The 23,542-nt window shown below is 47.0% G+C and overlaps 1 protein-coding gene across 1 annotated transcript in view; it reads right to left on the reverse strand.

Moving 5' to 3' along the window:
- The window catches only part of LOC137618793 (protein KTI12 homolog), a 46,501-nt gene that overhangs the window by 19,594 nt on the left and 3,365 nt on the right, over positions 1-23,542 (reverse strand). Inside the window, exons 3-4 of the mRNA XM_068348989.1 lie at positions 6,596-6,772; positions 236-398 (exon numbers count right to left, since the gene is read on the reverse strand). Of these exons, the coding sequence (XP_068205090.1) occupies positions 236-398; positions 6,596-6,772 (340 nt within the window). The remainder of the gene's footprint in view (positions 1-235; positions 399-6,595; positions 6,773-23,542) is intronic.

The following is a 23,542-nucleotide window of genomic DNA, read 5'->3' on the forward strand; positions in this document are numbered from 1 at the left end:
TAGGTCTTGCCGGTAGCCCGACAGAGAGAAAATTGATTCTTTGTTTACTTGGAGTACTAAGTACCTGCTAGACAGATGGCGCTGTTGATGTACACCCCCACCTGCATAGCGATCGCTGGCGTATTTTGACCGTAGGTTTTTCTGTCGAGCAACAGAGTTGCAGCTTATATGATCACCGGCTAAGTTTAATATTGAAAAATGTTACAATTCAAAAAGCCAATATTTCATTGATTACCTGTGTAGTCCGGTCTAATTCGTAAAGGAAATTTGTGGACGAAAGAGGCTGCGTCTCCGTGGACTGGTTCGGCGGCGGAGGCTTACGCAGGAACAGCGCTTCGTAAATGGGGTCCGAGGGCAGCGAGTCTCCAGGTAATAACGTAAACATGGGCGAATCCCATCTGGAAAAATATAAAATTAATTTTTCAGTTTATTCAATATATACCTAAGAGATGAAAATCACTCTAATTGCTACTCATGAACTGTTTAGGACTAATAATGAGAAGTAAATCCTGTGTAAATTTATATATTAACCCTTTTACCCCCAGGCTATTTGGAAATTTCCAACCCTTAACACCCAGGGGTTTTTTTTTTTCAAACACATTTTGCAGAATATATTTTTTAAATTGCTCTAACAGACTTAATTTTCGTCATAGAGAGGTCAGGTTGGTCTCATTCTCTTGGAAAATGCCTGAATTTTCTCAAAAAATTATCAAAAATATGCAAAAAAAAAATGTAAATAGCATTTTTTTGCAAGGACGTACCGGTACGTCCACGGGGGTAAAGGAATGAGTTTTGTGAAACGTACCAGTACGTCCTTTGGGGGTAAAAGGGTTAATGTCTTCAGTGTGGTAAGGACCAGTTATATTCTAAGGTTTAAAGGTTTCTCATGAATGGCAGAAGTAAGGGACAGTGACAATGCCCTAAAGACTGATCATATATACATATAATCAGCACCCAAGGCCCCCTCCCTCCTCATCCAAGCTAAGACCAGGGAGGGCCAGACAATGGCTGCTGATGATTCAGCAGGTAGATTTATAGATCTCACTAAACCCTTAGCTCACAAGGATGGTGGTGAGGTTGCAGACACTAGAAGAAACTACTGAGCTACCACAATCGACTCGACTACTGGAAATTTACCCGCAAAAGAGGACTAACGGAAAGTAGTTGCAAAGTAAAGGCTTAAGAATCAATAAAAGTAAAGTTTTTATAAGTTTAAGATGTTTAGCGTTAAGTACCTTATTTTGCTGATAAGAAGAAGACATTCAATAACATTCAGCACTTCTATGATTACTTAAAACTTCATGAGCAATTTTCATGTTTCACTTTTGAAAAAGACTCTTTGCTTAATCAATTATTTATAATATTAGCAGGATGCTACAAGCCCCAAGGCTCATCGAGGAAAGAAATAAATCATATATATATATATATATATATATATATATATATATATATATATATATATATATATATATATATATATATATATATATAATACTCAACTTGGGAGCAGGAAGGGAAGGTTGCTTTTCAGCATTAATTAAATGGAGAGTTACTGTATGGTAGAAAACTCTTCTTCTTTGTCTGCATCTTCTCCCACCTTTATATAGGGTCGATGTTTCTGGCCAGCGTTCTCCATCTACCTCTGTCCCACACTCCATATTTTCCTCTGAGCTTGCCTCTTTAACCCACCTTGCCCATGACTGGGTGGCCCTTACTGATTTTTCGAAGGGATCAGGCGAGGTCCCAACGCGTCGCCTAAGGGGAACGCCCTAGCATTAATTTTATTTTCACCACTTTCACTGGCCGTACTGGTTTTGGCTAATTTTTCATGGCCGGATGCCTTTCCCGCAGCCATTTACCCGGGCTTGGGACCAGCACCAAGTTGAGGCTGGGCACACGAGCAGGGCATCCGTCTGATCCGGTACCTGGACGATTGGTTGCTTCTTTCAGCCTCAAAGGAAAGAATTGAAGGAACAGGGCGAGAAGTTACTTCGTCTCTGCGAGGAGTTGGGCATCACGGTCAACATAGAGAAGTCCCAACTGATCCCCTCCACCAGGATGACCTACTTGGGGATGGTCCTGGACACCCGACTAGTGAGAGCCTTCCCCTCGTTGGAGAGATTGGAGAACCTAGTGCGAGTTCTGCAACCCTTTCTGTTGGACCAACACAGGAGGGCCAAGGATTGGCAGAGGTTGCTGGGCCACCTACTGTAGTGTCCTTGGAAAAGTTAGTGCCACAAGGGAGACTCAAATTTCGAGCGGTGCAGTGGAACCTGAAGGAACACTGGACCCAGGCGAGAAATCCCCACAAACTGGTTCCAGTCTCGCCAGAAACGAAGGTAGTCTAGCTATAGGAGTTATATTGCCTGATTTTTTTCACATTACTGTACAAGACCTGGTTAGGATTGAAAGATACAGTGATGGCATCAGGGCCAGGGGGCCATTCAGGGCCCATATGCAACCAGGGGAAATACCCCATGTTTGCAGTATGAAGGGAAAGCTATTAGACCAGACATACACTGATGGCACTAAAATCCTACTGAGCCGTTTTCAAGTGTGTATAAATAAATAAACCAAAGGGATGCATAATTATAAAATATAAATAAATAGGAAATGAAGTGAGTGATTGGTTTCCGGTGAAAGTGGGACTGAGACAGGGATGTGTGATGTCACCGTGGTTGTTTATCTTGTATGTTGATGGAGCGGTGAGAGGTGAATGCTCGAGTGCTTGGACGAGGATTGAAACTGGTAGACGAGAATGACTACGGATGGGAGGTAAATCAGTTGTTGTTTGCGGATGATACTGTACTGGTTGCAGACACAGAAGAGAAGCTTGGTTGATTAGTGACAGAAATTGGAAGGGTGTGTGAGAGAAGGAAGTTGAGAGTTAATGTGGGTAAGAGTAAGGTTATGAGATGTACGAGAAGGGAAGGTGGTGCGAGGTTGAATGTCATGTTGAACGGAGAGTTACTTGAGGAGGTGGATCAGTTTAAGTACTTGGGGTCTGTTGTTGCAGCAAATGGTGGAGTGGAAGCAGATGTACGTCAGAGAGTGAATGAAGGTTGCAAAGTGTTGGGGGCAGTTAAGAGAGTAGTAAAAAATAGAGGGTTGGGCATGAATGTAAAGAGAGTTCTGTATGAGAAAGTGATTGTACCAACCGTGATGTATGGATCAGAGTTGTGGGGAATAAAAGTGACGGAGAGACAGAAATTGGATGTGTTTGAGATGAAGTGTCTAAGGAGTATGGCTGGTGTATCTCGAGTAGATAGGGTTAGGAACGAAGTAGTGAGGGTGAGAACGGGTGTAAGAAATGAGTTAGCAGCTAGAGTGGATATGAAAGTGTTGAGGTGGTTTGGCCATGTTGAGAGAATGGAAAATGGCTGTCTGGTAAAGAAGGTGATGAATGAAAGAGTTGATGGGAGAAGTGCAAGAGGAAGGCCAAGGTTTGGGTGGATGGATGTAGTGAAGGAAGCTCTGGGTGATAGGAGGATAGATGGGAGAGAGGCAAGAGAGCGTGCTAGAAATAGGAATGAATGGCGAGCGATTGTGACGCAGTTCCGGTAGGCCCTGCTGCTTCCTCCGGTGCCTTGGATGACGACGGAAGTAGCAGCAGTAAGGGATTCAGCATTATGAAGCTTCATCTGTGGTGGATAATGTGGGAGTGTGGGCTGTGCCATCCTAGCAGTACCAGCTGAACTCGGCTGAATCCCTTGTCAGGCTGAGAGGAACATAGAGAGGAGACGTCCCCTTTTTGTTTCATTTGTTTGATGTTGGCTAGCCCCCAAAATTGGGGGAAGTGCCTTGGTATATATATGTATGTATTTATAAAATATTCATATAGGTAATTATACATGAGCATATATTTATACAAATACATACATATGCAAACATTATAAATTTTTAACAAAGTTAGTTCCGCCCACTCGACGAGTAATGCTTGCCTTCACTCTGTCCTTTGACCTGGGACTGGCAAGGTGGTTGAGGTAGGCCGTGTAACTTGCAGGTCTTGGGTTAGTAAGGTTAGGAATATTACACATTGATTAAAAAAAACTTGAGAGTTGTTCCTACACTGATAAAAACCTTTGACCTTTATAGCAGACTTATCCTAAGGTGTGGAAGTCCCCGTACGACCAATCAAGCTGGTTTAACCGACGCGAGGAAAGTCAACGTACCCACAAAAGGAGTGAAAGTCATCACTACCTTGGCTTAGAGATGCTGTAGGTGTAGGATAGGCCTCCACTAGGGAAGTAGTGAATAGTTTTAAATTCTAAATCGTATAGGATCAAGTGTCTGAATGTAGTGGCATTATATTTTATCCATTCTTCCCCTTGTAAGGAAGGAAGGGGGACACTTTTATACAAACTAGTGCATAGAGAAGCTGCCCTATTGACTAGCTTGCCTGCATCGCTCATGCGACTAAGCACCATAATGGAGTGACTGCTAGAAGAAAGGAAAAAGGGCCAGACAATCTTCACGGCCAATATTCTTGTCCCGTAAGAGAACTATAGTCAATTTCTTTTAGCGATGCAGATTTGCACCGACTCGCAGCGGTGCCCTTTTAGCTCGGAAAAGTTTCCTGATCGCTGATTGGTTGGACGAGATAATTCTAACCAATCAGCGATCGGGAAACTTTTCCGAGCTAAAAGGGCACCGCCGCGAGTCTGTGCAAATCTGCATCGCGTTGTTTGGGCTGACACAAACAACATGCAATTCAATGAGGATAAATTTGAAATAATGAGACTGGGGCCCAATACTGAACTCATCCACTCCACCGAGTTACTTACAAAAACACAGCAGCCAATCCCACCAAGCAATGCAGTCAAGTGCCTTGGCGTCCTCATGGACAATGATGCCACCTTCCAGCAGCACATCAAGGACACCGCCACTAGGGCCAGGCGCATGGTTGGCTGGGTTCTGCGTACCTTCCATTCAAGGGAGCTAGAGGTCATGCTGACACTGTGGAAGACCCTCATACAGCCAATCCTTGACTACTGCAGCCAGCTGTGGTCTCCCCATAAACAGGGGGACATACAGGAGCTAGAGTCAGTCCAGAGGAGTTTCACAAGATCAATTAAAGGAATGAGGGAGCTCAACTATTGGCAGCGCCTGCAAAAGCTGGGACTCTACTCTCAACAGAGAAGAAGAGAGAGATATAGAATAATATACACCTGGAAAATCTTGGAGAGGCAGGTGCCTAACCCTACCCCTGACTTACTGAGGGCACGTGAAAGTGAGCGTTCTGGGCGCTCATGTGTAAGACAAAGCCTCTCCTCCAGGACACCAGGGAGGATAAAAACCCTCCTTGCCTCCAGCCTCACCCACAACGGCCCCAGACTGTTCAATACACTGCCGAGAAATGTCAGAGACACCACAGGCTGCTCGGTCGCCAAATTCAAGAAAGCACTTGACACCTTCCTGCAGACGCTGCCAGATGAGCCTCCTGTGCCAGGCTACACAGCGTGCTGCAGGGCAGCCTCAAACTCTGTGCCAGACCAGATCACCCTCATGAAGAAGGACTCACGGACTGGCGTCAGCGGTGGACCACCACAGCTGTGAGGAAGACCCTCTAAATTCGACCAAGTATACCAAGTAAGTAAGTAAGTAAATCTGCCTCGATAAAAGAAATGGACTATAGGACTGAACACAACCAGCTGAAAAGCTATACCTCAGGTCACAGATTGCTGGGTTACGTGTCTTTGCCACGAACTCGAGAACGAAGATCATCAAAACCAATGGGGGGGGGGTTAGGATTGAGCGGGCAACAGAGAATTAGATGGTGAAATAAGGTGAAGGATGATATGGAGAGAAGAGGTTTCGTGGAAGAGGATGCCTTTGATAGAAGGTATTGGTGATGGAGCGTCAGACAACCGATCGCTATAACGTCTCACGTGGTGGACTGCAGACAGCTATTTGTCTCCTAGCTTAATTCCTTTTTCAATCATCTACTTTACTCTAATTTTTAACCCTTTTACCCCCAAAGGACGTACTGGTGCGTTTCACAAAACTCATCCCTTTACCCCCAAAGGATGTACTGGTACGTTTCACAAAACTCATCCCTTTACCCCCAAAGGACGTACTGGTACGTTTCACAAAACTCATCCCTTTACCCCCAAAGGACGTACTGGTACGTTTCACAAAACTCATCCCTTTACCCCCAAAGGACGTACTGGTACGTTTCACAAAACTCACCCCTTTATCCCCATGGACGTACCGGTACGTCCTTGCAAAAAAATGCTATAAAATTTTTTTTTTCTTCATATTTTTAATAATTTTTTGAGAAAATTCAGGCATTTTCCAAGAGAATGAGACCAACCTGACCTTTCTATGACAAAAATTAAGGCTGTTAGAGCAATTTAAAAAATATACACTGCAAAATGTGCTGGGGAAAAAATAACCCCTTGGGGGTTAAGGGTTGGAAATTTCCAAAGAGCCTGGGGGTAAAAGGGTTAACTTCCTTTCATCCATCTTGCAGTTTGATTTCTTTTAACTTTAAATTCACGGTGGAACTGTTTTTCTACGGCTGAACGGCTTACATACATGCCTACCAACTAAAAAGAAGCGTGTAGGATACAGTGACCTGCTAATTGCGGCTTACCTGTTACTACTGTTCGGAGCCTCGTACCTCATGACCAGGCCATCGAACACCTCTTTCGCGTACCGCTCATCTTCCGGCCTTTCTTGGTTCCACACCCAAGCCTGGTCGATGGGAGATAGCGTGTGAAGGATGCAGTGCGGCGTCTTTATCTGTTTGGACGCACAATACAATTCGTACCTGGAAAAAAAAAGACGAATATTATCGCTGTTACTATAAATTACTTGAACGAATTACTGTATTATTAAAATTTATACTTGAATAGATTCAATGCCTCCTGTTTCCAAATCTCTGTTCTATATGAGCCAGTGGCTATTGGAGTGATATAAATTGAAATACAGAGAACAATGCATCGAAGGACACAGCTACAGCAACGGTTCCGTATTTTATTAATTGTCTCGATCACATAGAGAGAAACCGCTGCGACACCGTAATAAAGCCAGGCTGACACTTGCACGAATTTGTGGCACGCATTGTCACGACTCGAGTCGTGAACTCGTTGTGAACTGGCGTGAAGTGTTCGTAAACCCATCGTGACATCGTGGCATGTCGTGACGAGAATTTTGAAATTTTCAAAATTTTGTTCACGACAAAATTTTGTGACCGGGTCGTGAACATTGCGCGAACTGTTCTTGAACTCGTCGGGACGATGCGGGAAGTGCGCAAACTATGCGTGAACTCGTCGTGCCAGTTCATGTCAATGCAGACAGGTCAGCTGTGATTCTGAGGTCATTTTTGTTTTTTATTTGATCTTCCAGTTCGTGCCACAAAATGTCACGACAAATTCGTGGCAAAAATCTTGAATTAGATACTGTATATATATACAACAATAAATGAGGTTCTTTCTAGTCCACTCCAGGATGAAGGCCTCAGACATGTCTGGGTTTTGGCCAGTTTCCATCACAACGTTGGCCACTGGGGGATTGGTGATGTTGGGAGACTGTGGCCTGATCACTCAGAGCAAACCCACATAGTATGAGTGGCACTAATACAACTTTGTTGATCATGGCGATACACAAACGCTTTCATCTTATTAAGGGATATAAGTAGTGTACGTAAAGCTCTTACATATATATTTTAATTAGCACAAAGACGTGCATATGTCTCCTCAATGTTTCATAATCTACGAATCACTACCATTGTTGAAAACAAATTAAATCCTTGTAAGAAATAAGAACAAAAAAATTATACAATACCTATTTTTTTTCTCTATTATATTTCAGATACAAACTTAATATTCCAATTTACAAATGCAAAGATAATCTATTCACATTTACATAACACCCCATACATAGCAAGCCTTGATGGAAAAGACAAAAGCCATTATAATATAACAAGGGTTTGAAAATTCTCTTAAAATCACCAATTTTAAAAGTAATTTGTATTTTTGCCTAGCTATACAAAGATGACAAATTCGGAGATAATTTGTATTTTTCCTGACCATACAAACCTTAGCTATTTACATAAGGGTTTACTTTTGGCGTAGCTGAAAGGACGAGCCATTAGAATTTAACGAGGGTTAAACTACCCCCCCGCTAGTTAGCACGGGGGTAGGGGAGGGGTAGCTAGCTACCCCTCCCCCCTCCACACACCGGTGAGCTGCCTCACTTCACTTAGAGGTACGACTTGTCTTGGGGGACAGGGCTGGCGGGCAAATATGTGTAAATAGCTAAGGTTTGTATGGTTAGGAAAAATACAAATTATCTTCGAATTTGTCATTTGTTCCGTAATCGAAATACAAATCTCGCTATTTACATGGGGTGACTTACCCCTTAGGCACGGTGGAAAGTCCCCAGCCTTACTGGCTTTGGCTTACCCGGGGACTCAGAATCCGAGTGAGCAGCACTCGAGAAAAAGAGTCCCTGCACCTCACAAGTTTATTGCTACTCAAGAAACGAGAGGGCTACATAAGCTTGTGTGTGGAGGGAAGAAGTGTGACTTGTCCTAGGAAGTCAACCTGAAGTCCTTAATATGGAATTCCAGGCTAGGACGTCCCCATACCACCTCGTCAAGGTATGGGGGACGCAACAGTATAACTCAATACTAGGAACAAAAGGAAGCATGGTTTACCTGCAGAGGTTTGAGGTCAGCTATGCAGAGAACCCAGGATGCTGCTTTCCCCAAGAGAGGGGAGGATGAAGAAAGAAGTAAGGGCCAGACATACTTCTTTCATTCATGCAGTCTAAAACCGGATAACAACGCCCTCAACCTTCTGCTAACTGTCCAATAAGGAGCCTGAGGTTAGACCACCTGTTGTGTAGCCACCACAGGGCCGATAGACGTATCGAGGCTCCAGTGGGTCACGTCCTGCAGGTAGTGGGCTGTGAAGGTCGTTAGACGCTTCCAGACTCCAGCTTGTAGCACCTGCGTTACAGAGTAGTTTCTCTTGAAGGCCAGGGACGTTGCGATGTCTCTGATATCGTGTGCCCTAAGGCGACGTGACGGAGGAGGATCTGGATTCAGGGCATGATGGATGACCCTTTGAGTCCAGGCTGAAAAGGCATTCTTGATGACCTTCCTCTCCGTCCTCCCTGTGCTCCCAAACAGGGCTTGCACGCGAGGACAAACTGCAGCTGTTCTTTAAGATAACCCTTCCGACTCCTTACTGGGCCTAGTAGGAGAAGGTCTGGGTCATCTGTTATAGAACGGAGACTCGAAATCCTGAAGGAGTCGACCGAAAGTCCGGGAATCCCAGATTTTAAGTCTAGTAACCAACACAGGGACGAACCTCAACGTTACCTCTACCTATCCTCTTAAGTGGGCGATGCCGTACGAGAGACCATGAAGTTCGCTGACACGCTTGGCCGAGGCCAGAGTGAGCAGGAGCACCGTCTTCCAAGACCGGTGACGATCAGAAGCCTGGCGTAATGGTTCGCAAGGAGATCTCTTAAGAGCCCGAACTATGTTCCAGGAGAAGGTCTCACTTCCGACTGGGGCAGGTAAGTTTGTAGTTACGTATGAGCGAAGAAAGATCCAGCGAGGAGGAAATGTCTATTCCTTTCAGCCTGAAGGCCAGGCTAAAGGCTGAGCGATAGGCTTCCACCGCCGAGAGCGAAAGGAGCATCTCCTCCCGCTGATAGACAATGACTCCGCTATTGCTGGAATAGTGGCATCAAGGGGAGAGGTACCTCTCCCACAACACCAACCACAGAAGATTCTCCACTTCGCCTGGTAGACCCCTGCGGATGACTTTCGCAGGTGTCGAGGCATCCACTCCGCAACTTGTTGCGGAACGCCTCTCTCTGTGAGGGGATGCTGGATGGTCTCCAGGCGTGAAGCCGAAGCGATGCTACGGCTTGTGGTAGATGTCGCACTGTGGTTGTTTGAGTAGCTCGTGTCGTGGGGAAAGCTCTCTCAGGAGTTCCGTCAGGAGATGCAGAAGTTCCGGGAACCACTCTGCATGATGCCGCAGCAGAGCTATCAGAGTCATCGACAGGTTGACCGATAGTCTGGTATTGTTGAGCCCCCTTCTCAACAGACAGAACAGTGGGAAGATGTAGACGTCGATGTTGTCCCACCCTGTAGAAAGGCATCTTGCCAGAGTGCCTTGGGATCTGGAACTGGGAGTAGTACAGCGGCAGCTTGAAATTCAAGGCTGTCGCAAACAGGTCCACAACGTCAGGACCTATTGGCTACCAAGGGGGGGCCAAAGAACAATCGGTACTCACTATCTGTGAAGTCCTGCTCACACTGTCGGAGAGCACATTCCTTGTCCGGAATGAAATGAGCCGATAGGGTATGAGTGGACTTCGGATCATCTCAGTATCTCCCCTGTAAGATGAGAAAGTTGATATGAAAAGGTACCTCCCTGCTTGCTGAAACAAAAGGCACTACCGTGGAGTTGTCGTCCACGGAATGACTCGCCAGGGTCTGTTGGAAGTGTTGAGGGGCCAGACTACGGCCTTCATTCCTAGCAGATTGATGTGGAGTTACCCTTCTGGTTCTGACCATAGGCCTGATTCAGAACGTGGACACACCCCCCCCCCCCCTTGTTTTGACGAGTCCGAGAACAGCATCAAATGAGGGGAAAGGGCAAGAAGAGCCATTCCCCTGCAAAGGTTTCCATAGGTCAACTATCACTGCAGGTCCATTCGTTCCGCAGGTCCCAAAGGGACCAAAATGTCCGGGGAATCATTGTCTTATTTCCACCGGGACTTGGGCCGCCGACGCAGGGATCTCATCCTGAGGCGGCCGTTGGAACTAGATTGGCCAAGGAGGAAAGGTGCCCTAGGAGGCGTAACCAAGATTGGGGTGGAAGCTCTCCTCGTCTGAAGAAAGGTTCTGCGATTCTCCTCAGCCTTGCTATCCTGCCATCTGATGGGAAGGCTTGGAGATTGGAGTCTAATATCATGCCTAGATATCTCAGTCGTTGAGATGGGAGCAGAGAAGACTTCCCGAGAATTACCATGATCCCTAGATCTTGGCAAAGTCCCAGAAGCTTGTTTCGGTGTTGAGGAAGGGTCGATTCTGAGACTGCCTGGGATAGCCAGTCATCCAGAAAGCGAAGGAGACGGATGCCGCTCCTCTGTGGCCATGAAGATAACAGGGTGAACATTCTGGAGGACACCTGCGGTGCTATGGGGAGATCGAAACACCGTACCTTGAACTGGTATATCTGTTGTCTAGGCTGAATTTCAAGTACTTCCTGGAAAACGGATGGATTGGGATCTGGAAGTATCTGTCCTTCAGCTCCAGCCTGATTGGCTCTGCTGTTCCACGCTGAACGAAGTTTGTTCGACAAACTTGATCAAGGCTGAGAGGTCGAGACAGGTCTCCAGACTTCAGACGCTTTCTTACAAGAAAGAGTTGACTGAAGAAGCCATGGGGGGGAGCCATCGATGACCTTTTGGAGAGCCTCCTCTAGAGCATGGTCTCGATTCCTGACCGGAGGGCTAGCCCCTTTGCCGATCCCATGGCATAAGAGCTCGGCGACACTGGATTTGCTATCAGCGGAGGTAGAGATGTAAAGAACGGGACGCGATATCCTTGGCTGATCACGGTGATCGTGCCGACATCCATGGTTGGGACTTCTGAGAGGAACCTCTCGGTCACTGCATCTCAATGCTTCAACATCGAGTTTGCCCACAAGTTCGAAACTTGGTGAGCCAGGAAACGAGGTGCTCGTGCCCGAGAGGAGGAAAGTTTCCATGACCTTCCTGGAGCTTTCCTTGGACAAATTCTCGGATCGCAACAGGATGCCCAGAGATCCAAGCCAGACAAACAGCCCCGAAGTGGCCCGCATGGCACACACTGCAGTTTTCTTCTGGCTTAAGACCTCCGAAGATGCGAATGTCACCTGCCGGGCGGAGAACTTCTCGAGAGAAGAACTCCCTAGGGACACCCTTCCATGGAATGGTGGAGAGGAAGGGCTAAAACCAGGTTCCCCCATGATCTCGAAGTACCTCCTCTGCTGACGGCTGACAGACGCAGTGTCAGCGACTCCCGCTAGGGGAAAGGGAATCGAACGATCCTGAGGAGTAGAGATGATGGGGCCTGTCTGAAAGGAAGGAGAAGAATGTTGCCCAGACCTCTCTGAAGATTCTTCCTGCTCTTGTATGTGCCATGCTCTGCGTTTACGGGGAGAAGATCGTGAACTGGAAGTACGCGCCCCAGAAGACTCGCCAGGTTGCCCGTATTGCGATAAGCAGACGGGAATACAGTGAACCCTCGCTACTTCGCGGTTCGACCATCGCGGATTCACCACTTCGCGGATTTTTTCCATAACCCATATATATACAGTAATATGTTATTTTTATAATAAAATAAATTTTTGAATATACTTACCCGGTGATTATATAAGCTGCAGCTCTGCTGCTCGACAGAAAACTCTACGTTAAAAATCCGCCAGCGATCGCTATGCAGGTAGGGGGTGTACTTCAACAGCGCCATCTGTCGTGCAGGTACTCAGTACTCAATGTAAACAAAGAACTCAATTTTCTCCTCGGTCCAATGCGTCTCTATTGGGGAGGAAGGGAGGGTCCTTTAATATATAATCACCGGGTAAGTATATTCAAAAATTTATTTTATTATAAAAATAACATTTTTCAATATTTAACTTAGCCGGTGATTATATAAGCTGATTCACACCCAGGATTTTTTATTTCATTTTAGCAGTTATCAAAATAACAAACATAAAATAAATAAGTACCTGGTAAGGAAGTCGACTTGAACAATTACTCTGCCTTTTTAAGTACGTCTTCCTTACGGAGCCTCGCGATCCTCTTAGGATGCTGAGCGACCCCTAGGAGCTGAAGTATCAAGGGTTGCAACCCATACTACAGGACCTCATCAAAACCTCTAATCTAGGCGCTTCTCAAGAAAAGAATTTGACCACCCGCCAAATCAACCAGGATGCGAAAGGCTTCTTAGCCTTCCGGACAACCCAAAAACAACAATAAAAACATTTCAAGAGAAAGATTAAAAAGGTTATGGAATTAGGGGAATGTAGTGGTTGAGCCCTCACCCACTACTGCACTCGCTGCTACGAATGGTCCCAGGGTGTAGCAGTTCTCGTAAAGAGACTGGACATCTTTAAGATAAAAAGACGCGAACACTGACTTGCTTCTCCAATAGGTTGCGTCCATTATACTTCGCAGAGATCTATTTTGTTTAAAGGCCACTGAAGTTGCGACAGCTCTAACTTCATGTGTCCTTACCTTCAGCAAAGCTTGGTCTTCCTCACTCAGATGGGAATGAGCTTCTCGTATTAACAGTCTGATAAAATAGGATAAGGCATTCTTTGACATAGGCAAAGGTGGTTTCTTAACAGAACACCATAAAGCTTCTGACTGTCCTCGTAAAGGTTTAGTTCGTCTTAAATAGAACTTAAGAGCTCTAACAGGGCATAAGACTCTTTCTAGTTCATTTCCAACCATATTTGATAGGCTTGGAATATCGAACGATTTCGGCCAAGGACGAGAAGGTAGCTCGTTTTTGGCTAGAAAACCAAGCTGTAAAGAACATGTAGCCGTTTCAGATGAAAATCCGATGTTCCTGCTGAAGGCGTGAATCTCACTGACTCTTTTAGCTGTGGCTAAGCAAACCAGGAAGAGAGTCTTTAAAGTGAGATCTTTAAAGGAGGCTGATTGTAGTGGCTCGAACCTTTCTGACATAAGGAATCTTAGTACCACGTCTAAATTCCAACCAGGTGTAGCCAAACGACGCTCCTTCGTGGTCTCAAAAGACTTAAGGAGGTCCTGTAGATCTTTGTTGTTGGAAAGATCTAAGCCTCTGTGACGGAAGACTGATGCCAACATGCTTCTGTAACCCTTGATAGTGGGAGCTGAAAGAGATCTTTCTTTCCTCAGGTATAAAAGGAAGTCAGCTATTTGAGTTACAGAGGTACTGGTCGAGGATACTGATACTGACTTGCACCAGTTTCGGAAGACTTCCCACTTCGACTGGTAGACTCTAAGAGTGGATGTCCTCCTTGCTCTAGCAATCGCCCTGGCTGCCTCCTTCGAAAAGCCTCTAGCTCTCGAGAGTCTTTCGATAGTCTGAAGGCAGTCAGACGAAGAGCGTGGAGGCCTTGGTGTACCTTCTTTACGTGTGGCTGACGTAGAAGGTCCACCCTTAGAGGAAGAGTTCTGGGAACGTCCACTAGCCATTGAAGTACCTCGGTGAACCATTCTCTCGCGGGCCAGAGGGGAGCAACTAACGTCAACCTTGTCCCTTCGTGAGAGGCGAACTTCTGCAGTACCTTGTTGACAATCTTGAACGGGGGGAATGCATATAGGTCTAGATGTGACCAATCCAGTAGAAAGGCATCTATATGAACTGCTGCTGGGTCCGGGATTGGTGAGCAATATATTGGGAGCCTCTTGGTCATCGAGGTTGCGAAGAGATCTATGGTAGGTTGGCCCCATGTGGCCCACAGTCTCTTGCATACATCCTTGTGTAGGGTCCATTCTGTTGGAATGATTTGTCCCTTCCGACTGAGGCAATCTGCCATGACATTTAAGTTGCCTTGGATGAACCTCGTTACAAGAGAAATGTTTAGATCTTTTGACCAGGTGAGGAGGTCCCTTGCGATCTCGTACAACGTCATAGAGTGGGTCCCTCCTTGCTTGGAGATGTACGCCAAAGCCGTGGTGTTGTCCGAGTTCACCTCCACCACTTTGCCTTGAAGGAGAGACTTGAAGCTTTTCAAGGCCAGATGAACTGCCAGTAGCTCCTTGCAGTTGATATGCAACGTTCTTTGACTCGAGTTCCAAGTTCCCGAGCATTCCCGACCGTCTAATGTCGCGCCCCAGCCCGTGTCCGATGCGTCCGAGAAGAGAACGTGGTTGGGAGTCTGAACAGCCAGGGGCAGACCCTCTCTGAGGCTGATACTGTCCTTCCACCAAGTCAGGGAAGACTTCATCTTCTCGGAAATGGGGATCGAGACCGCTTCTAGCGTCTTGTCCTTTTTCCAGTAAACAGCTAGGTGATATTGAAGGGGACGTAGGTGTAGTCTTCCTAACGAAACGAACTGTTCCAGGGATGATAGTGTCCCTATCAGACTCATCCACTGCCTGACTGAACATCGTTCCTTCTTCAGCATGTTCTGGATGCATAACTGGGCTTGACTTGTTCTGGGGGCCGACGGAAAAGCCCGAAAAGCTTGACTGTGAATCTCCATCCCTAAATACACAATAGTTTGGGATGGGACCACTTGAGACTTTTCCATATTGACCAGGAGACCCAATTCCTTGGTCAGATCTAGAGTCCACTTTAGATCCTTCAGACAGCGACGACTGGAAGAAGCTCTTAGAAGCCAGTCGTCCAAATAGAGGGAGGCTCTGATGTCCGCTAAATGAAGGAATTTGGCTATATTCCTCATCAGCCTCGTAAACACAAGAGGAGCTGTGCTTAGGCCAAAGCACAGGGCTTGAAACTGGTAGACAACCTTTTCGTAAACGAATCTCAGAAAAGGTTGGGAGTCTGGGTGGATGGGGACGTGAAAGTATGCGTCCCTTAGGTCTAAAGAGACCATCCAGTCTTCCTTTCTGACCGCTGCTAGAACGGACTTTGTGGTCTCCATGGTGAACGTCTGCTTTGTGACAAAGACATTCAGCGCACTGACGTCTAGCACCGGCCTCCACCCTCCTGTCTTCTTTACCACCAAGAAGAGACGGTTGTAGAAGCCCGGGGATTGATGGTCCAGGACTTTGACTACCGCTCCCTTTTCTAGCAAGAGAGACACCTCCTGCTTCAATGCTCGTCTCTTGTCTTCCTCTCTGTACCTGGGAGAGAGATCGATGGGAGACGTTGCTAGAGGGGGTTTTCGTACAAACGGGATCTTGTACCCCTCTCTGAGCAACTTCACAGATTGTGCATCTGCGCCTCTCTTCTCCCAGGTCTGCCAGAAGTTCTTGAGTCTGGCTCCCACTGCTGTCTGAAGAAGGTGGCAGTCAGACTCTGCCTTTAAAGGACTTGGTTCCTTTCTTCTTCCCACGTCTCCCTTCGGCACGAGCACCTCCTCTGCTGGAGGCTCTGCCACGAAAGGGCGGAATAAATCTGGACGCTGGAGTGTCCATCCTGGGTCTTGACAAGGTAGGCAAAAGGGTGGCTTTGCGGGCAGAGGATGCAACCAGGTCATGGGTGTCCTTCTGAATCAAAGAAGCAGCAATCTCCTTAATCAAGTCCTCTGGAAAAAGGCACTTTGAGAGAGGAGCAAACAGAAGTTCTGATCTTTGACACGGTGTCACTCCAGCTGACAGGAAAGAGCAAAGATTCTCACGTTTCTTGAGGACCCCGGATACGAACGAAGCAGCAAGCTCACTAGATCCGTCACGTATGGCCTTGTCCATGCAGGACATTATGAGCAAGGAAGATTCCTTGTCAGAAGGGGAGATCTTCCTGCTCAAAGCTCCCAGACACCAGTCCAAAAAGTTGAAGACCTCGAAGGCTCTAAACACTCCTTTCAACAGATGGTCTAGGTCCGAAGGTGACCAGCATATCTTAGAGCGTCTCATGGCTAGCCTGCGGGGAGAGTCTACAAGACTTGAGAAGTCGCCCTGGGCAGAGGCAGGAACTCCCAAGCCGAGAACTTCTCCCGTGGCATACCAGACGCTCGATCTGGAAGAGAATTTAGCAGGGGGAAACGTAAAGGCTGTCTTCCCTAGACTCTTTTTGGACTGCATCCAATCTCCTAAAACTCGTAAAGCTCTCTTGGACGAGCGTGCGAGGACGAGTTTCGTAAAGGCAGGTGAGGATGACTGCGTACCTAAAGCAAACTCTGACGGAGGAGAGCGTGGAGCCACAGACACAAACTGGTCCGGATACATCTCTTTGAACAGAGCAAGAACTTTTCTAAAGTCCAAAGAGGGTTGCGTGGTCTTGGGTTCGTCAAGGTCCGAATGTGGTTCATCAACGTGTGCCGCATCGTCATCATCAGAGAGTCCATCATCCGAGAATTGAGGAGGAAGCGGCAAAGGAGTAGGAATCGGCTGGTCAGCTGAGTCCGGTCGCACGGGTGCACGCGTGACTGAACCGGACGCAACGTCATGGAACTGTTGCCCAGTCTGTGAGCTGGCAACAACCATAGCAGCGCGGGGACGCACAGCGTCTACTCCAGACTGTCTAGTCTGATGTGGGCGAGCAGAGGCAACCACACTGGGTTGCGGAGGTTGACGCACCGCGTCAAAACAAAACAACTTTGACGGTTGTTGTACCTCGCGAACGTCAACGGAAGGTTCCGTGCGTCGCTGAACGTCAACATGCGGCTGGCAGGGTACACTGGAACGCATGGGTGGCGGGACTCTCTCAGCTGGAGTGCGGAAGAAGGTCGCCTCAGCGTCCACAGGACGCACAACCGTGGTTGGTTGTAGGCAAGAGGTTGGTGCAGCATCAACCTTCTCCGCACGAAAGTCCTGCATCAGAGACGTTAACTGATACTGCATGGTCTGCAGCAAAGACCACTTAGGGTCTACAGGAGCAGGTGCGGCGACAGACGGTGTGACTGCCTGAGGCGGTACCGCTTTGCCTCTCTTAGGAGGTGAGCAGTCGTCGGAAGACTGCAGCGAGTCCGAACTGACCCAGTGGCTACAACTGGGCCGTTGGACTTGCGCGGAAGGGACCGACTTGCGCTTAGGAGGTCGCGAGACCTTGGTCCATGGTTTCTTACGAGAAACCTCTTCCGCAGACGAGGAATAAATGGGCTCTCTCGTCTCTGTGTGGGTGGGGCGATCTTGGGTAGATACGCCCGAAACCACGGAGGGAACGTTCTGTTCGCTGATTAAAGCCACTCGAACCCATGCGTCGTACGACATTGCTTCTCCCCTGGACTTGGGAGCTTGCAAGAGGTCCCGGACTAGGAGGACGACAGGCACGAACAGACGAACCCTCAAGCGCAACACTATCCACAACACTATCACTCACTTTATCACTACCCACTGCACTCTTACACTTCAGCTCCTTGACATCCGCCATGAGTACGGTCACTAGCCAAGGACTCGACTCTCTCACCCAGAGCTTGGATGGCATGTATCATATCTGCCATCGAAGGTTCTTGAGTGCCAGAAGGGGGATTAGGAGCAACCACTACAGGGGAAGGAATAGGTTGTGGGGCATGAGGAGAGGAAAAATCAACGGAGCGAGATGAACTTCTGACTCTATCTCTCTCTAGCCTACGTGTATATTTCTGGAATTCGATAAAATCGAATTCCGAAAGCCCAACGCATTCCTCACATCGATCTTCCAATTGACAGGTTTTATCCAGACAATTGGAACAAACGGTGTGAGGATCGATAGAGGCCTTCGGAAGACGCCTTGAACAGTCCCTAGCATTACACTTCCTGAATTTAGGGACTTGAGAAAGGTCAGCCATTTTGAATTGGTCAAAGGGGAATTCAAAAACTATCCAAAGTCATCAACAAATAATCCGATATCAAAAAAAGAATGCAAGGATTTATTGAAGAGAAAGCCTGCAAAGCGAAAGCTCAAAACTAGAAACGTGTACTTCACCAAATAGTTGTGAAAACCAATCCAGTTAGCAACAGCGAATTAGTAGGTCTTGCCGGTGGCACGACAGAGAGAAAATTGAGTTCTTTGTTTACATTGAGTACTGAGTACCTGCACGACAGATGGCGCTGTTGAAGTACACCCCCTACCTGCATAGCGATCGCTGGCGGATTTTTAACGTAGAGTTTTCTGACGAGCAGCAGAGCTGCAGCTTATATAATCACCGGCTAAGTTAAATATTGAAAAATATATATATATATACATATATATATATATATATATATATATATATATATATATATATATATATATATGTATGCATGTATTTATGTATATATGTAGGTATGTATATGTGTATACATATAAATATATATATATATATATATATATATATATATATATATATATATATATATATATATATATACACACACACACACACACATATATATATATATATATATATATATATATATATATATATATATATATATATATATATATATATACATATATATATATATATACATATATATATATATATATATATATATATATATATATATATATATATATATATATATATATATATATATATATATATCTAAAGTAGGAAGATGTGATGTAGTTCTAAGGGAAAAGTATGGGAAATATGTCTGGGTAATAAGCAAAGCTCTACCTCCAGTTTGTTTCTTCATTATGATCAGAGATAAACGTAAACAAAACATTGGTTGCCATTTTTTATCGTGCTTTTTAGCATGTTTAGGAAATGCATGATATAAAATCACCTTTAATATTTGTGCCTGTTTTAGTTTAGGGTACTGTAGTACATGCATTAAGTGTTCTGTACATTAAAGGGTAGTTTGTTAACAGTACTACGTACAAGGGAAGGTTTTGAAAGTCTGAATATACATGTTGAATAAATAGGTAAATATGGTGTCACTACTTCGCGGATTTTCACCTATCGCGGCCGCGTCTGGAACCTATCTACCGCGATAAACGAGGGTTCACTGTAGCGGTCGAAATCACCCTGGCGCTCGCGCGATGGCAAATCGTTGGTTCGTGCGCAGGCACGCAGGCGAAAGTGCGCGTGGGCGCGCAGGTGACGGCGAGCGCGGTTGAAAGGACGAGGGATGGCGCGTTGGCGAGCGATGGCTCGCTGGCGGGAATCGCGCTGGCGCTCGCTCGATGGAAAATTGCTGGTTCGCGCGTGGACGTAAGGGCAAGTGCAGGCGGCCGGGAGACCGATGGCGCGTAAGCGAGCGATGGCTCGTAGGCGGGCGAAGGTGCGTTGGCAAGCGATGGAGCGGGGGCAAGCGATGGCGCGGGGTAAGCGATGGCACGTTGGCGCATAGCGACCGCTCGCGTACAGGAGAGTTAACGCGTGGGCGCGTAGGAAACCTACGACGATTGAAGCGTTGGCGTTTAAAACGCTTGCGCGCAGGCGACGAATCGCGCGGGCGCGTAGGAGATCGCTGGCGCGTAAGAAGAGCCCAGGGGTGCCTGTGAGCGCCTGTGCGCTAACTTAGGTATCTCCTGGGCGGCGCAGTGAAGTGGAGGCGCTGCGAGTCCAGAAGAACCTGTGAGCGCCTGTGCGCTAGCGTAGGAACTTCTTGAACTGCGCGACGAGGAATAACTCGTTGCCTGCGCCCAGATCCGAAGATCATGGGCGCGTGGGCGAACGATGGCGCGTGGGCGAACGATGGCGCGTATGCGCACATCAGGAAGGGGGCGCAGATGCGCGCTGGCAAGCAGGTGCACGTGGAGTTCAGTGAAGAAAAACCTCCCTGCTTGCGCCCAGATCCGGAGATCATGGGCGCAAGGGCGAACGTTGGCGCGCATTGCGCATATCAGGAAAGGGTGATCAGATGTGCGCCGGCGAGCAGGCGATCGTGGGCGTAGCAGGAGATCATTTGCGAACCAGTAGAACGAGGTTGCACAGGTAAAAAAAACCTGGCACCAAAGGGCTTACTCACATGTGAGATAAGCCCTTAGCCCCGAAGGGACCGGTGCCCGTTTGGAAAACGGGGTGGAGGCGCCCACAGCGCTACTGCGTCCATGAACGGAGAAGGAAGACAAGAAGATCTGGCAGGTGTCGAAGATTGCAAATGAACTGCTGACAGGTCTAAAGAAGCAGCTGCAACTGTCTGTTCTCGTCGAGGAAGATCCTCTGCGGCTGAAGATGTAGATGACACGGACAGGAGCACCACCATCAGTCCTCCGAAGAGGAGTCTCTGTTAGTGAACTCCCCCGAGGGGGAGAGACACTCGCAGGAGAGACCGTTGGACTCAGCTGCCCCCTCGAAGATGTTTGGAGGGGGGAACTGAGCCTTCAGCAACAACAGCAGGGGAGTCCTCCGAAGAGGAGTCTATGAGTGTCCTCTCTCGCGAACGAGAGAGATGAACACTTCGTAGAAGAGACAGGAAGAACTGATGAAGGCGGTTAGGGCCGTTGGATCAGCAAGCTGACCATAAAGAGCAACCCTCCGAAGAGGAACTCCTGCAGTTGCTCAGCCCCTTGAGCGTAGCTGCAAGTGCGACCGCTCAGCACCAAGAGCATAATCGCACGAACTTCATGGTCCGGCCTTGCAACCGCTCAGCCCCTTGAGCGTAGCTGCAAGTGCAACCGCTCAGCACCAAGAGCATAATCGCACGAACTCCATGGTCCGGCCTTGCAACCGCTCAGCCCCTAGAGCACGGTTACAAAAGCGGTCGCTCAGCACCAAGAGCATAACTGCCTGAGGACCAGAAAAAAATTAAGGTAAGAGAAGAACACCCCCCTGAAGGGGAAAAAACTCATACCTGGGAAGGGAACCACCCACCCAAGGAGGCGAACCTCCTGAGCATTCTATATGAACTAGGGAGCTGACAGTTGTCGCGGGAGAACTTCTAGGAGAAGGGACACGCCCATGACAAAGTCGTAGAGGAGGTGGCAACGGCAGACTCCCCAGGCCCCAACAGGACAGCTCTGCTTCGTAGGCACATTAGGCAAACGAAAAACCAGATAGTTAACAGTGAAAATAAAACAATTAGTTAACATTAATTCCCCCGGGGGAACTCCGAAGAGGAACCTTTGAGGGAAAAGAACATAAGAATTACACACAGGAATGCGCCCTCCTCCCCCACTGACACTCACGGGAAGGGGGGGGGAAGGCGGAGAACTGTAACAAAACAGAATTATAAATATGTAATTCAACTAAGAATGTTACTAATAGTAAGAACAAATGAACCCCGAAGGGAAGCATTCTACACAGAGGCTGAAAAGTTAACAAATACAATTAAATTTAAATACAAAATAACTGAGACAAAATAAACGGAGAAGCAACTCAACCCGCAACGGGAAGGAAGCTACCGTAATACGTAGTAGTAATAAAAGGGTGAACGAACTCAAGGAGAGAGAGAGAGACCATAGTCAAACAAAACTCCCAAGTTCCCCACGCTGATAGACCAGTTCCCCGTAGGGAAGGAGGAACAGTGGAGAAACATATTAGTAAGTAAAGTCCAGCGATGACGATTCCCCACGGCGCCCGCCGAAGGGAGACCGAAGGACCAAGGGAGAGATCGCGACCCATGAAAAGTCACCGTAGTGGCCTGAGACCACACGGAGAAGTTGTCGTACAATGAGTGGACTTCCTACCTACACACACACACAGCACAAACACTGAAAAGGAAACTTACTGTATTTCTATACTCAAAAATATACATAAACATAAGAATGTTTACATATATATTAAGTATAAGAAAAGTAAGTAATTAGTAAGACAAAGCAATAATGGCTGCCATGCGAGGACGGGACAGAGACGTCTGTTCATTGTCCAAGCCAAAAGTGAAGTGAAGCAGTTCACCGGTGTGTGAGGGGGGAGGGGTAGCTAGCTACCACTCCCCTACCCCCTGCTATCTAGCGCGGAGGTAATACACCCTCGTTAAATTCTAATGGCTCGTCCTTTCAGCTACGCCGAAAGTAAACCCTATGTAAATAGCGTGGTTTGTATTTCGGTTACGGAACAAATGAGTCTTGTGTTTTGCCACAAATTTGAGAACAAATGGGAACGAAATCGGTCTCCACCGTAAGGAATACAGCTCTCCCACTCTTCTGGTTGAAGCTAAAGCTAAGAGTGAGATCCCTGTCAGCAGATCTTTTTAGGAGTTCATCAAGAGTCTTTTGGAGGGATAGAAGGGCCTTGGTCACATTCCCAGATGGGTGGTTCTGACTTGGGATGAGGAAAGACTTCGCAAGATTTATCTGGATCCCATATCCCGACAAAACTTGAGGAGGTCACTGTGGAGAAGAAGCCGAGACTTCAACTCCGTCAACAACAGGCAACCGTCGTGGTATCTGTGAAGACTTATCCCCCATCATGTGAGTTGAAGACCAATGCGAACGTGACCATCTGAGTGAGGTGCTGTGAAAAGTCCAAGGCAGAGAACCGGAAACTGAAAATTCCTTGTTTCCAAAACAAATTGAAGAGAATTCCTGAAATTCTGTTGGAAGTATGCGTCTTTTAGGACCGTGCACGGGGTCTCCATCTTGAATTTCATCTGCAGAACAAAGTCATTCAGATGGGACAGGTCGATGACAGGTCTCCAGCCCCTGGAAAGCTTCCGTACCAGGAAAATGGTTGCTGTAGCATCCTGGAAAAAAGTCATTAACCTCCTAGACTGCTTGCTTGTGTTTTCGTGTCTTAGAATCTGCCAGATTCTGAGATACTGCAAAATATGAGAGTGGCCCAGACTAGCGGTCTAACCAGGAGTGATCTATAAAACTGATATTGCTTTTGCTTTCATATTCATGGACTTTAAGGCCGAGAAAAGCGATAGTTGTAGCGTGAGTATGGATGGTTTTCTCGGGCTGACACAACCATGGCAACTCAAGGTGGTTCTTCGATAGGACCTAAAGACGACGTGCATACCATTGCCGTACAAAAAATTAACGGCGATGTCCCAACAACAAACACTAAGAAAATCTGAGCTACAAGTAAGGTCTCGGCTTCACGAAAACTGACACAAT

This window comes from Palaemon carinicauda, chromosome 25, assembly GCF_036898095.1.
Source record: "Palaemon carinicauda isolate YSFRI2023 chromosome 25, ASM3689809v2, whole genome shotgun sequence".
Lineage (NCBI taxonomy): Eukaryota > Metazoa > Arthropoda > Malacostraca > Decapoda > Palaemonidae > Palaemon > Palaemon carinicauda.